At 33.5% G+C, this 16,280-nt stretch overlaps 2 protein-coding genes across 2 annotated transcripts; one reads left to right on the forward strand and one right to left on the reverse strand.

Moving 5' to 3' along the window:
• Nucleotides 1–10,236, forward strand: LOC142553670 (GDSL esterase/lipase 5). Its single transcript, XM_075664098.1, has 5 exons — nucleotides 1–312; nucleotides 663–796; nucleotides 5,001–5,231; nucleotides 8,566–8,821; nucleotides 8,912–10,236. The coding sequence occupies exons 1-5, from the start codon at nucleotides 24–26 to the stop codon at nucleotides 9,136–9,138; spliced, it is 1,137 nt and encodes a 378-aa protein (XP_075520213.1). The 5' UTR covers nucleotides 1–23; the 3' UTR covers nucleotides 9,139–10,236.
• Nucleotides 10,237–10,361: 125 nt separating this feature from the next.
• On the reverse strand, nucleotides 10,362–12,626 carry LOC142553669 (pentatricopeptide repeat-containing protein At4g32450, mitochondrial-like). The gene has a single exon (XM_075664097.1). The coding sequence runs from the start codon at nucleotides 12,463–12,465 to the stop codon at nucleotides 10,471–10,473; it is 1,995 nt and encodes a 664-aa protein (XP_075520212.1). The 5' UTR covers nucleotides 12,466–12,626; the 3' UTR covers nucleotides 10,362–10,470.
• Nucleotides 12,627–16,280: the final 3,654 nt, after the last annotated feature.

Genomic DNA, 16,280 nt, shown 5'->3' on the forward strand with positions numbered 1-16,280 from the left:
GAAGACGCCATACATGAAAATTAATGCAACAAGTCAACTATATGGCGATTCCACCATTCTTCCTCATCTTCATCCTGATCACTTGCGCTCTAGTTTCCTTCCCACCATCAACAGCCGGCTCCAAACACCGCCAGAAACCGATAAAACCGACCGCACTCTTCGTATTCGGGGACTCGTTTTTCGACCCTGGTAATAACAACTACATCAACACGACGACTCTCGATCAAGCCAATTTCTGGCCATATGGTGAAAGCTACTTCAAGCACCCCACCGGGAGATTTTCCGATGGTCGTTTGATAATAGATTTCATTTGTGAGTACTCACGAGCTACTCGAGTATATATATATGTAAATTAAAATGGTATTCTATATATGTATTTTTACACAAATATTGAGATTCACACGCAAGAATGCACATTAACACTACAAGAAACATCACCAGTTGACTCTCTATGCCCATATACATGCACATGAGCACCAGATGTGTGTATGTATATATGTATATATATGTACCTTTTAATAAATCATTTATTATTAATATTCTTTGATTTTAGAATTATTGAGAATAAATGTTGGCCAAGTAATTTTATCTTTTTTTATCGTGTATATATATATATATATATATATATATATATATATATATATATATATTGGCATGTGTAGCTGAACTTGCGAAGTTGCCAATGATTCGTCCCTATCTACAACCAAGAAATGAAGATTTCAAGAATAAGAGTTACCATGGGGCAAATTTTGCTTCAGCTGGAGCTGGAGCCCTAACAGAAACTTTCCGAGGATCGGTACGTCTCTTTTCTTTCTGTCTTGCATTTTTCAAATCCTGTATTTTTAGTCAAAAAAATTATAAATAAAGAAATTTGAAGGTGTCCCATTTGAATGGCATATTTTTCCCATGATGCATATTCAATTAGATGTTATGTCTGTCTAGATTTATCACGAGTTTTGCTATATTGTCCATTAATTGTGTTCACTTCTGTGCTCACAAATGAGGTGACACATATCTAATAGATGAGTATCATCTCATTTGTTAGCACGGAAGTGAATGCGGTTGGTAAGCATTACAGCAAAACTATTCACGTCTGTTAAAATATGTTTTAAAAATCAATTTACCAGCTATTATTTTAATTAGTTTGGTTGACCACCAACAATAACGTACTATGTTTAAGCATTTAGATTAACTTAATTTTTTATTTTATATCAAATTTATGTCTCACGGGTACGCTGTAATTGTCCTAAATAAATATGAATGGATAATCATGATGGACATTAAAATGAGAGAGTGCATATTTCAAATGTCATTTCACTTACAAACACACACATCAACATAAAGGGAACCCCAAACAATATTTTATCTTGAAAACAAAATATTATGAATTATCATTATCATAAGTATTTTTGTATTTTAATTATGGCTAGTGGTGTAAAACAGTCGATACGTGACATTTGAGTTGTTGTACGATTTAAAATATTTTAATGATATCGTCACCACTAACTATAGTTTTCGCTCAAAAGACATGTGTTCGATCCTACATTATAGATCATATAATTAGGAGAATATGGCATTTAAGTTATGATATGTAATAAAATAAAATAAAAAAATTGGTATTGGAATTTAGAATCATAAAAAAACTTTTTATTATACCGTAAATAAAATGTTTTCCGTGAAGCTAATGATTTCAAATATCGATAACAAATCAATTGGTTTATTTGTATAAATTCATTTAACAATGAATTTTAAATTTCAACTAGTTATATTTTAAATCATTATAATAGATTTCCAATTCATCTCAATATAAAATTATTTCAAATCATTTCTCGAATCCAAATACTTCCACCAATGCTAAGATTAACTAAAATCTAAACGAGGGAGCATAATGATTACTTGGAAGCCATCAATATTCAAAAGTTAATTAAGGTCAATGAAGGAGACAAATATATATATATATATATATATATATATATATATATATTAGTAGGTTAGGTTCGTTTCCACCCCATGGGTTTGCATGTTTTTTCATTACTTTTCTGTGTTTTACGACGTGGGTGTCACCTTTATTTATTTTGTCAAATCTTGATGCGACCAAGATTTAATAATGGAAAAAAAAATTGTGTTTTCGGCCACAAAAAGACAAATAAAATAATCATTTATCTAAAAAATTTATTATTTTAAATTCTTCATTCAACTCGAATTCTAATTCTTTTTCAAAAAAATAAAAGCAATAATTTCAACATTTAAAACTAAATTAATATGTTGTACTTAACCTCGCTCGCCCTTCAATCACAAAAAAGGTAGGCCCATCTCAAAAGTCCCTCTTTTCTTGTCAATTCAAAAGGCGAGGCCCAAATCAACAAGGCCCGCCATATGTGGCCCGCACATTAATTGATGACGTCGTCTTCTGAAATTTCCTAGTGACATATTGGTAGCTCGAGACTAAAACCTTGACTGAACTAATTGCAAGAAGGATCAAATGTTTTTCGCGTTTATGTTCAGATATATCACAAACTGCAGTTTTCCTGCATCTATCGCTTAATCACATAACTTGAACCTTGTTTAAGGGGAATCAAGCTTCTTGTCACTTGAACCAATATACATTTTGCAGAAAGAGTGTGTGTAGGGTCGACCGATTGTCGTCTCACCTAAAGTTCAACTCTAATTTTCTAAACATTACAGATGCTCAAGCGCATGTTTTGATTGCTCTACTTAGAAAAAGACAATTATTGCACCTCAAAAAACATCTCTCAATAGTTGTATACCTTGCCGTCCATATAAATCAAACTTGTAACTTTGAATCTGATATCAATTGTAAGATTAAACGCTTTCTGTTTTATCCAAAACTATAGCTAACGGTAATATGACAACTCTAATTTTTTAAACTGTAAAGTTGCCCAAGCAAGAGCGTAGATAGAAAAAAATTTTGGCACTTGGCTGTTGATCTTATATATGTGTGTGTGTGTGTGTATATTAAATATTTAAAAATAAAATATAATAAAAACTTACTCATAATCAATGAATACTTGCAAAAAAATTTAATGTCAACTACGAATATTACACAGTGAAGCGAATAGGATATGAACTATTGAAGATATGCCCTGCAATTTTTCATAGAATATAACTCATCAGTTATTAAATCGGTGTCGCTCTTTACCTAAAACTCTCTTTCACTCTTTGCCGAAAACTCTCTTTCAATGTAGGCAATCATATAATCTGCCAAGAACTTTTCTTCCATCTTATTCTGAAGATAAGTTTTGAGACTTTTCATATCTTACAATGATCGTTCCGTTGTTGAGTAGAAACATAAGTGTTAAAATAAGACGAATCAATCTGTCAATTAAATAATTATATTGTGCATTTTCAGTCTCTAATAATCGTCAACATAATTCATAAATGATATAGATATTCTGAAACCGTTCATGATTAATTATATCAAACTTGTAATGATATAACTGATTTTACAAATAATTTAATTCTTGTCCATTGAAATCAGCGGGATGGAACAAGCACAATAAATATCTAATATGCTCAAATGAAATAAAATCCCTTTGCTGGCGTGAATGTCTTGTAGCATATATATAACAAGCATTCATATTTGTTATCTTAATACTATTATTTTCACAAATTGATTGCACAATTATTAGAAGAATAGCGTAACGTTCTGCTTTTAAAATATGAAGTAAAGATTTTGTTGTTGAGACAAAATGCATTCCATTTAAAATGTCTAAAGACTTATCTTGCAAAGCTCGACAAAGCAAATTTGTTATCCTCATAATCTTGTGCATCAAATATAAGATAAATACAAAATCAAATTATCTTAGTGCAATCAAAGAACACGTAGTTTCTCCCCATATAGAATTCGAAGATGCTTCTTCTACCATTAATCACACAGTTGTATATATCTATCATGTTATAATCGAGTCAAATGAAATTCCAACGCGTCTGGCTAGCTCACTGCAAAGTATTAATCCGATTAAGGCTAGTACTTGTCTCGTGAATACCAGTAGCTACCATATTTGAAATTTCAATAGCTTGTGCAGATTGCAACTCAGTATGATATTTGGAGATGCCTTAATAAGATTATAAAAAGAAGTCAATTTTTAAAAAACAGCCAAATAGAACTCTCTTTTTCAACCGCCGCTACAAATACCAATCGAAGTATATATGCAAAACAATGTACATAATATGCTTGTGGAGAATTCCTCAATCCATGAGCCACAGACATTACTAGCTTCATCGTATCCTTGACTTCAAATACTTTTATGCAACTTATGTTGACTAAGCACATTACTTTTTTTTAAAGTGTTACCGCAATGTTATCAACAACGTGTATAATATCAAATAAATGTTCCAGTAAGAAGCCTTCACAATTATCAAATCTCAACACGATAGTCATTTGATCTTTGTCTGATATGTATTTAGTCTCATCAACTAAAAGACAGAACTTTTCACTCCCAACCTTTTACATAGTTTCTTTCTCGTTCTTTTGGCAAGAATATGCATATATTTTTTTGAAGATCTGGTGATGTATTATACCTTGTATTTCTTGGTGTTTTTTTATAAAATAACAATACTTATGTTAACATTTATTTTTCACATAAACATTATCATCTCTATAAGATTATTTTTGGAAGGTGATGATTCATCATGTCCTCTCGTTACACATCTTTGCAAACTAAGATACCGAATACTTTCAATTGTGGTCATAAGCCTTAGTTGGTTCTTCTTCACTTCTTCTGATATTTATGCATTCACAATTTATCGATGTGGCCATTTAAATTCATCAAAACAATCATATATTGCACGATCGCAATTATTGCACCCAAACATTATGTTTTTAATAAAATGATTAATACACTCGTTATTTTCCCAATGTGACCTCCATAGTTGTTCCACATAACTATGTCATGCAACATTCCACATTTCTTCCCAAATTAAGAAGTATTTAAATTCCTATGTTATTTAGTTCATCATTAGTCATTACTATTTTTCAGGTGATTGATCTGAAGTCACAACTGGGATACTATAATATGGAAGTGAAACGATTGAAGCACAAATTAAACCATGATGGCGCAAATGATATATTATCAAATGCAGTATATTTTTTCAGCATTGGAACCAATGATTACATAAGCCGTTTCCTTTTGAATTCGACGGCAGTGCTCGGCTTTACACGATCCCAATATGTTGGGATGGTCGTCGGGAACTTGACCATTGCTATCCGAGTAAGTGAATTTGTACTTCCACCCTTTTTTTCCCCCTCAATTTTTGGATACAGATCATTTTTTTAATATAAGAAACGATATTTTATTAATAACATGATGATAAATAAGTACATCAGTGGACTAGTGGTCCACTTTCAACATGAATTACGTAATTTGATACAGATCATTGATTTCTGAGCCAGATTGGATTCATACTAATCTACAATCAACAGAAAACTCTCTCGACGTTGATTTTGTTCATTTACAAGATTTGAACATGAGATCTTACTCCAAAATAAACGAGGTTTTTGTCGCTTGAACCAATAAGTGTCATTGAATTTGTATTACCTTTAACTGAAGTATCATTTGACTGATTGTGATAAGATTAGCAAATGCACTAACTAAGCCAATATATAGTATATCAGCTACGAGTTCAAATTTGTTTCCATGTATACTTTAATTTAACCATTATGTTTGTAATCTCTGAAGCTAAGATAGTCAAAATATTTAAAGTGGTTAAAAAAATTAGGGATAATTACGTGTATCTTCCTAAGATTTTTCATATTACAACAACAAAAATCAAACTATATTTAAATGCTACATTTACTCCTTCGATATTCATGAAAAATAACAAATAAATATGACAATTTCTAAAATTGCTTCGAGCAATATTCTAATTTATTGTATGTTCTTGAGACTTTTCAATTTTCTCTCAGTTTGATCTACCTAAAAGACATTCCATGCCTTCAAACTTTTCAATTGCTTCAGTCTTTAATTTTAGCATTGAATATCCATATCCTTTGGGAGAAATCATCTACAATGATCATGAAGTATCTAGCTCCACCATTCGAGGCCAACCTTGAGGGTCCCCACGAATCATAGTGAACATAGTCTAAGGGAGTTTAGTCAAACGAAGACCTGTTGAGAACTTGATCCTTGCGGATTTTCCTTTCGCACAGCCCTCACAAAACTTCAGAGGGTCCAACTGCTTAGTTTGAAGTAATCCTTCTTTATGCTGCTCTTGTACTTAGTCTTCCATTTTCACCTTTAATGTGTGACCTGATTGGTCCAGAGCACCAAGTGAGATCAGGTTTCTTTTGAGTTCAGCTATATACCTCACAATTCTGAGAATTCTTTCACTGCCATCGAACATCTTTGGTCTTATGGACCCCCTATGCCAAGTATCTTACAGGTTTTAGTATTTCCTAATATAACTTGGCCCCATTCTGATTCTTCAAAAGACTCGAACTTTCCCTTATTTGGATTCATATGGAAGGTACAACCACTGACGAGTACCCAACAATGTTCACTGTCAAGATCAGTGACACAAAGAACCTCAGCACTTTCATAACCATCTGATACAACTGCTGCTGATTCTCCTTGATCCTTACTCTTATCTGTCTGTGGCTTTCTTCCTATCAGGGCAGTTCTTTCTAGTATGTCCCCGTTTGTGACAGTGGAAAGACTTTATCTCCTTTGTTTGGGACTTATACTTGTTCTTGGATTTGTCTTTGAGGGCCCTTTTATGGTCTGCCTCAAATGTTGAGACTATCTGCATTGCTTGATGTGGGCTTTTCAACTTGATTTTTTGATTCTTTTGATTTTAAAGCATTTTGACATCAACAAAAGATAGTGATTCTCTGGCATATTTCATTGTTTCTACAAATGTCTACAAAGATTTTTGCAAGGCATTTAACAGAGTAATAGCCTTATCTTCTTCATCAATGCTAATCCCTCTATACCCCAAATCTAGGATTAGTCTATTGTAGTTATCAAGGTTATCAGGAATTGAGTTGGACTCATTCATCTTATAGCCGAAAAAATTACCCTTCAAGTAGATTCCGTCTTGAAGGTATTTTGTCATGTAGAGATCCTCAAGTTTCTTCCAGAGTCCTACAGCGGTTGTTTCAGATGATACTTGGCGCAACACCTTATCATCTAAATGCAGTGTGAGTTTGCTGAAGGCCATTTCCATGTGTTCAAACTTATGTTCGTCAGTGAGTGTTTCTGGTAAACATTTTAGACCTCTAGGGCCTTCGCAAACTTTTGTTGAACAAGGATTGCATACATTCTCCGGCGCCAGATTCCAAAATCCCCTTTGCCATCAAACAATCCCAAATCAATTTTTGTTGTCATCTTTTCTTGCTCGGAACTAGGATAAAAACATGTCTCTGATGCCACTTCTTGTTAAATTTCACCAAATATTCGATCCATTTCACTCCAGTAATGAGAGTAATTTGAGATCTACATACAAGATATCGATCAAGATTGATTTTCGATTAACACATGCAAGAACATAATAGAAAATGCAAGAACACCAGAATTTTACGTAGTTTGATCCTAAACAGATCTACATCCACAGAGACACTATAATCGATCAAGATGTTTGAGATACAATACAAATATTTGTACTACCAATTCACTCGATTCTCTCTTTTGAATACAGAAAGAATTCTCTTGAATTTAACACTTTGTATGACTATCTCTGAAGACTCTCGAGCTATTCTTTTGTGTTGTGTTGCACGCTCTGTATTCTTCACTGAAACCTTTCTCAAATTTATACATGAGCCTTGAGATCTCTCTATCAATCCTTAGCCAATCCAGAAATGTGTCGTTCACCGATTCTAACTAACTCCAAGTAAGTTACTAGCTTGAGCTCATTTCTTGATCACCTATGAATTTTACACTTGGGCTTCAGTTACTACCATGGATGTTAGTCAGCGGCTTTGTTCCTATACTTGATCTCCATGCCTACCATGGAATCGTGCCTTACCTTCATGCTCACTTTCATGGTTCAGACAGAGAGCTGACTCGACCAGGGGATTTTGCATGGTTCTGTGGTCGTTTTTCCCATGCCTTGAACATGTACAGTAGCATGGAATTGGATAACTTTCGTGGGGTTAACCTGGTGTTTTGATAGAGAGCTGCAAAACTAGCGAATGGAGCATTAGCGTACCTTTGCAGCTTCATGGTTGTGGTTCTATACTCCAAGTTTGGATGAGCATAGAGTCGGCCATTGTCAGGACGGTTCAATGGTCATCTTGACTCGATATTTTCAATCTGTCTTTTCCCTAGCTCTTTTGATACGTCTTTCAACTCCAGTCTACATGGCAAAAATTCTGTGAAATTTTCTTCATATTTTTACCATGTTTACATTTTCATTCAACTTACACAGGAGGAAAAAAAAATCATTGATATGCATGAAGAGGAATAAGTAATTCCAAGTAAAGACTGATATGGCAACTTGTTCAATAAAAGCTATGATATATATTGTACTTATCAACTACCTTGGATGGTTATACATGTATATTTAATCACAAAACGTATTTGATAAATTATGATTTTTTTCCCGAAGGAAATATACAACAAAGGTGGAAGAAAATTTGGTTTTCTGGATTTAGGAGACTTGGGGTGTTTACCTGGCCTAAGAATTCTTGATACCAGAAGTGAAGGTGGATGCTTGGAAGAGGCTTCAACTTTAGCAACGCTACATAATATTGAACTCGCCAAATCTTTGTCAGAAATAGAGATGAAGTTAAATGGCTTCAAGTATTATCTCTATGATTTCAACGGGGATTTATCCCGAAAAGTTAATCAACCTTCAAAATATGGTATATCCTTCTCAAACCAAAGCAACTTGTGTCTAGGACAGCTAAATTAAGCTTCATATTTAACTCAACAAAAATATTGTGTTTTTCCAGGTCTTAAAGAAAGTAAAAAGGCATGCTGTGGAACGGGGAGTTTTAATGGAATATTCAGCTGTGGAGGGAAAAGACCGGTAAAGGAATTTGAGCTGTGCGAAAATCCAGATGAGTTCATCTTTTGGGATTCATATCATCTCACTGAGAATGTGTACAAACAAATGGCAGATTGTATGTGGGGTGGAGATCAAACAGGAATAAATACCCTAAAAAGTTTCTTTCAATGATTCTAAAATCTTTATTCATTTTAATTAAATATTCTTAAGCATTACTATTTACAATTAATAGTCCATGTACAACTCATTCGGATAGAAGTTGATTTTGATGTATCTGTTTGCATAAAATTCTAGATCTTTTCCCTCGAGCCTTCTACCACATTTTGGCTTTTTTTGGGGGGTATGGGTGTTTTAATTTTGCTTTTGTATGAATGTAGATAAATGAAGAGTCAGAGAAGAGACAAGACAAAGCATTACTTGGTTGGGTTATCTTATGACCCAAACCATGGAATATAGGGCTAAAACTCTTATTATTTAGTTCTCCTTGAATTATTAATACAATAATTACCTTTTTACAATTTGAAATATTTCTGACAAATATAAATATCACAAGCTAAGTAAGACAATCCGAGCAGAAAAATTCAGGAGGTTGAGATGGATTCATAATCAGTGCCTGACTAAGTGATTCTCAGATATCACAAGCTGAATACCACTAAGCAATTATAAGTTTAGTTCTCTATAAGATTCGTTAACTTGAATTTCAGTGTATCGAAGAAAATTATGCTTCGATGTCTCATAGAAGTAATAGTACAAAAGAGAGAGCTGAATTCACCTTCCAATGAAAGGCGTGTAGTTGACTCAGAAGGTATGGTGTCTCCATTTTCTGTTAAGAGCTCCTGAGATTATAGTGGAGTGGCAGTATGATGAAGTCGACAACATTCCATTGTCATAGTATGAAGCTTGATGTTAGCAGGATCAAACTCGTAATGCAACTTAAATTTGACAGCATTCAGAGACTAACTTGTCGTAATAAACTAAAAAAACAAAACCTTTCGAAGATCAAAAGCTTAGTTCATCGTAGGAGATCAAGAAGTTAGAATGAGTAATAGTGAAAAATTACAAAGAGCTTCATCAATTAAAATCTCATCAGGGATTGCTGCGTTCAAAAAAGAAATAACAAGAATCAAATGTGGATCAAAGATGACAAAATGGAAGACAGACATCTAGGTCCACTTCTGGCCATCCACTTTCTCAGCTTAACGAGCTCCAAGTTATACCAGTGGCGCTTCACACATACAGGGAAAAACAATCAGATCACATAGTTAATGCCTCTGGAGGTTTTAGGTACACAGACATTAAAAAAGCATTGATCACACAGTTTAGTCAAAATTCCCAAGGAGAGAATGGAAGGGAATACTTACAGGATACATTTATACAATTTGTCAGAAAAACCGTAAGTAAAAATGCTGCATCTATATCTTATATCAAAACATCAACTGAGAGTACAAACACTGTCCATATGAGATGATATATGTTATCAAATACCTCTGAATTCGGTGCATTTCACCAATAATCATTACAAGAACATAATCCATCTTTAAAATGGTGAAACCTCTTACTATCTCGTGCAATAATTTCCCTACCAACTATACTTGAGATAATTTTAAATGCATTGTGGCAATCCCCACAAACACGAAGATTCTTAATTATTCGCAGAGGGGATCTAGCTGGAGTGGTTAAGAAACCTTGTGCAGCAGCAAGTCTCTCACTATGAGCCATAAGAGCTTCCTCCTTAGCTTCTATGTCAACATCATGGAGCACAAATTTAGTCTCTGGAACATAACCCACCTCTTTCATTTGCTGCTTCAGTCCCCTAAGCAATCCGTAGATCCTTTCATGATCAGGGTGAGATCTATCACCTGCTCTATATTCATGGACTCTACTTCGAACCTCTAGAAGATTTTGACCGCTTAACTTCTTTCTCTCTTTCTCTTTTGCAAGGTCAGCGGCATTTATCGGTATGAGGCCCTCTCTTGATTGCTCATTTAGGCGGGACGGATCCAAAAGCTGCACAATATCAGCACATCGGTCTCCAAGTTCCATATTTCCATGCATTCTACAGAAATTCATCAAGGTTTCCCAAATTTCTACTCCGGGTTCAACAGGCATTTTTTCAATGAATTCCAAAGCTTCATCCAGGAATCCTGCACTTCCAAGCATGTCCACTATGCCAACATAGTGCTCAATCAAGGGAACAATTCCATAATCCTTGCTCATGGATTCAAAATGCAGCATTCCTTCGACAAAGTCACCTATGGCACCACACGCAGAAAACACCCCCAAAAACATCTGGCCATCAGGTTTCAGCCCAGATTTTTTGAATTGCTCAAACAAATAGATGGAATCTTCTCCATGATCATTCTTAGCAAGCCAGTATATCAAAATGTCCCAGGATGTCAGATTCCGTCTGGGCATTTTGTCGAAGACCTCAAATGTGTCAACCACGGAACCACATTTAGAGTACATCTCGAGAATCTTATTGAATATTCTAACTTCAGGATGCGGCATTGACTTCAAGAGATGATCATGAACAGATTTGGCCTCTTCCAAAGCCTTATTCTCACCGCAGACCTGCATCAAAGCCAAGTATCTAGGCAGATCAACTGTGATACCCTGCTGTTCTAGCTGTCCCAAAAGTTCTACTGCTTCCTTGAGTTTTCCTTCCTTGCACAACTCATCAAGATCCTCATATTTGCTCACGGGCAGACTCTCTTCAACAATTCCAACTGACCCTTCATTTGGATTACTTGCTACTTGAGAATAAACTATTCCGCCAACTTGAGACTCCCTCCAATTCTGTTTATAGTTTCCTGCACTGGAGTAATAATCCCCACCCCCAGTCTGCTGATACTTTCCAAAGTAATTGCCATAGTAATTCTGCTGAGATAACTCCATGTTCCCGTTAAAATGATTTGGCAAATTCTGCTCCGTTGATGTTTGGCATCGCCCTGAAAAACCCCCCTCGAACCCCCCCTGTCCATTTATTCCACCGGGTTTTTGCATTCCCACATCAAAGTGACCCGAAATTACCTCATTCCTCGAATTCCCGTGCGCCAAATTCCCGTGAAGGTCACTATTATACAGCCTATAATCCCCGGTTGAGCTTTGGCCATGATTAACTCCATCCAAATTCGAATCCAAACTACCACTGTTCCAATTACTATGAAACCCATTTTGAGGGACATTTCGCTCGTAAGAAGGTGGAAAATCACCAAGCTGCCCATTTGGGTTATCCCCTTGAAACCCATTAGGGCTTCTGTTTTGCTCAACCCCACCTAAATTCCGACCGTAAAAAAGATCCTGTTGATTGCCATTTTCGTAACCTTGCCGATTTTCTGTAATAACCCCTTCGTAATGATTGTGAAAATCTGTTCTTTCAGCAGCTGTGGATAGATTTCTAACCAAATTAAAGGATTCCGTCAAATTTCTGACACTACATACGTGAAATAGACGCATGAGAGAGTTGAGGGTGGCGGATGAAGGTCTTCTAGCATACATTTCGGCGTCGCGAGTCTGGCCGCCTTGTTCACTGGGACGCCGGTCCTGTATTCTACAAAGGAGATTCGACGACCGAACTGAATGGATCGGATCGGTTCAAATCCTCAAACCAAAAATATGTGATATAGCCCTAAGTCCATGTAGCCCTAACGACCTAGCCAAAGCCCAATACTTTTACACCGTTGAATTTAACACACTTCTCTCTTTGATAAAGCTAATGTCATATCGAGGTCTTCTTTAATTCGAAAAAACGGTAGACAAATTGTTAGCATTTCAATCATATTAGCCTATATAATTTTACCTCCACACTAATATTGAGCGTCGGATCAGCTTCGTCGAAAAATCGCTTAATTTTTTTTTTTTTGCTTGTTTATTCATGTTTTTCAGGTTATTACGGTTAGAAAACCACGAGACGAGAAAATTCATAGTTCACATTTTACAATTTATAGGATTTCATACCTAAAGTTCTCTTAAGTTTTCTGGTTTTTTCGGCATGTTTTGATGATATGTTGATTTTTTTTATATAAACTAATGTCTGATTGCACGCTTATATAGTTGGAGTAATTATCTAAACAAGATATGTTTTTTCGTGTTTTCAAATTAATTATTTTTCTTTAATCTAAAATTTTAAAATATACGTAAAGGGCAAAAACTTGTGTGACACGGTCTCGCGAGTCGTATTTTGTGAGATGGATCTCTTATTTGGGTCATCCATGAAAAAGTATTAATTTTTATGCTAAGAGTATTACTTTTTATTGTGAATATCGGTAGGGTTGACTTGTCTCACATATAAAGATTCGTGAGACCGTCTCACAAGAGACCTGCTCTAGGTAAAGATAAGAAATAATTTTAAAATGCTGATAAATATATGATTGAAAGATTTAAAAGCTTAAGGTTATTTTAGGAAAATATAATAAAAAATGAATAAAGTAGAATAATGAGGGGTATAATTGTGATATTAAATAGGGCTTCACCACAATCAATTAAAAAATAGTTAGTATGGAGACATCAACTTTAAAATATAGCATAGATGTATGATTATAATGGAAATGAAAGATATATCTCGGGACTAAAGGGGGTGTATTCAATCTAAACTTTTAATGACTTTTATGGAATTTTAAAATCTAGAGGTATTCAATCTAAACTTTTAATGACTCTATATATATGTTTAGTGGTATTCAACATGGATTTTGGTAGAGTTTTAAAAAGTCATGTGGTATTCAAACTTGACTTTTTAAAACTCTCCAAAAGTCAAGAGGTATCCAAAAAATCCATAGATTTTCAAGGATTCTTATTTTATTATTCATGTACAAATCTTAAAGCCTTATGTACAATTGCAGAAAATCTAAAATATTCTTCCACCTATACCAAAGATTTTGATGGACTTTCTTTTTTGAAAAATACGCTATCTCTCTTCTATCTCAAGCCATCTCTAGGGTTCTTCACTCTCTCAAAAAAATTTCTTCTATTCAAAGGTATGATTGGTCATTCTTGAATTTATTATATTGCCAATATTTATGTGTAAAAATAGATGAATTGTTGTTTTTTTCTTGAATCATTATGATTATTGTATTTCATAAATTTTCTTTCATCTCATCAAAACGATGAATGGTCCGACATGTGATGAATTGTGTTTTTTCTTGAATCATTATGATTATTGAAAAAACTTAGGAGTACTTCAGCATTCATATTATTCTTTCTTATGCTATACGGTAAATGATTTAAGAGCCATAGTTTTTTCTCAATGTAAGATCTAATTTTAGAGTTCTATTTTCTTGATTGTCATTCCCAAATTAATTAAGATGGTCCTTTAATTGAACTTCTCTAAATAAAATTGAATCTTAGAATTTTTTTCGATATAGAGAGGAAAAGAAGAAAATTAAATGATGAAAAGTGAAATGATATAAGTGCAATTATGTACATGGTAAATGTGAAAGTTGTAAACAGCTAAGTGTTTTTAATTATTTTTGTGATGTGGCTAGAAAGTGAAAAATTGATTTCGTAAACATTAGGAAGTGGTGTTGGCTAATGTTAAAGTTTAAGTTAGAAAAGAAGTGAATGGTATAATAGGATAATAAGATTTGGCTTGGAATAAGATAAAATTTTGAAGACATGGATACAGTTAATGAATATATTTTTTAGACTTCTTGTACAAACTGATAGTATGTGATAAGAAATTTACCCACACTTAATCAAGATATACTTAATTTATACGTTCAAATACTTTACCTTATTTTTTAACATGATTAAATATGTGTTACAATACAATTTAGATGAATTATTTTATGTGATTTCTTTAATATGAATAGCATAATTGAATTATTTATTTATTGTCTCAATTTTTTTCTTATTTCTCATAGTTGTCTCCAACAGTTTTTTATGCCATGTTAAGTCTGTATTTAATATTTATTAATGTCTTACTCGTAAAAGTAATATAGAAAACCCAATAGTCATTATGTGTACTTCACATGCATTTCAAGTGACTTTTCCTGGCATATTTAGGAGTACTGTAAGCTATTTTACATCATGTTACCACATATTATACAGTGTTTCTTTGTTTGCTTCAATGAGTGTGGGAAGATAACGTCATTTTTCAGCTGTTAGGAATAGAAGAGTTAGGAGCATAGTTATAGAGCGGACATTTGGTATATTTAAATCACGGTTCAAAATATTCAAGATGACCCCTCCATTTCCATATACGACCCAAACAGAGCTTGTATTGGCTTGTGCCAGATTACACAATTTTCTTCGAAAGGAGTGTCGATGTGGTGAATTTCAAATTGAACCAGATAATGAAGCTCAATTGTCTTCATCGGCACAAGTTTATGGAGATGACAACTTTGATCAGTTATTTGATACTCAAGAACAACAACGAGCAAAAGCTAATGCATGAAGGGATATCATAGCCAATAGAATGTGGAGCGATGTTGATCAAATTGTCAATAATGATTAGCTTTTTTTATGTAAAAGTCTACTTATTATTTTGATTTTTCCTTTTAATAAAATTTTATTATGAACTTATAAAATATTGTTCATTAATATGTTGAATTGACATAAATAATTGAAATTTTGATTTCAATAAATTGGATAGTTCATTTGTCATTTTTCACAAATTAAATTTATTTAACCTTTAAATAAATTTAATTCATTTACATTTTCATAAATAAAAAAAATTAAAATTGAATATGTTATACATGTCCAATAATTATTTAAAAGAAATTAATAAAAAAATAAATCACAATTATAAAAGTTTACAAAAGTCTATAAAAATCTTGAAAAAAAGTATATAAAAGTCTATGAAATATATTTTACAATTCCATGAGATTCTATAAAAGTCAATCAAAATTCATCAACTCCACAAAAGTCCACCTTTTAAAAAAAGTCATTAAAAGTTTAGATTGAATACACCCCCGTAAGTTGAAAGCTTCTAAAGGAGAATTATTCTAGATGGCTTGTGGATTTACAAAATGGATCAGATGAGTGGTTCTCTTAAAATAAATACGATTTAACATTTGTCATTTTATTAAGAGTTATAATTTGTGATAGTTTAAATCGTATAAAAGATTAAACGTCACATTTCAATTATCCTCCCCAACAATAAATTTATTGCTCTCAACAATATTCGACTCAATAATTGCATCTTTTACCATCAGGAATTGACACATGTGACATTGACTCTTAAACCTAATTATAGGATCAAATGTTTGTCTATGTTGCCGAGATGTATAGGTGATGGTAATGGTGAAATCCGATCTTTTAAGTCATACAATAACTCAAACTTCACATTTCGACTGTTGTTGCAACATGATCAATTA

The sequence above is a fragment of the Primulina tabacum genome, chromosome 8 (genome assembly GCF_025594145.1).
Source record: "Primulina tabacum isolate GXHZ01 chromosome 8, ASM2559414v2, whole genome shotgun sequence".
Classification (NCBI taxonomy): domain Eukaryota; kingdom Viridiplantae; phylum Streptophyta; class Magnoliopsida; order Lamiales; family Gesneriaceae; genus Primulina; species Primulina tabacum.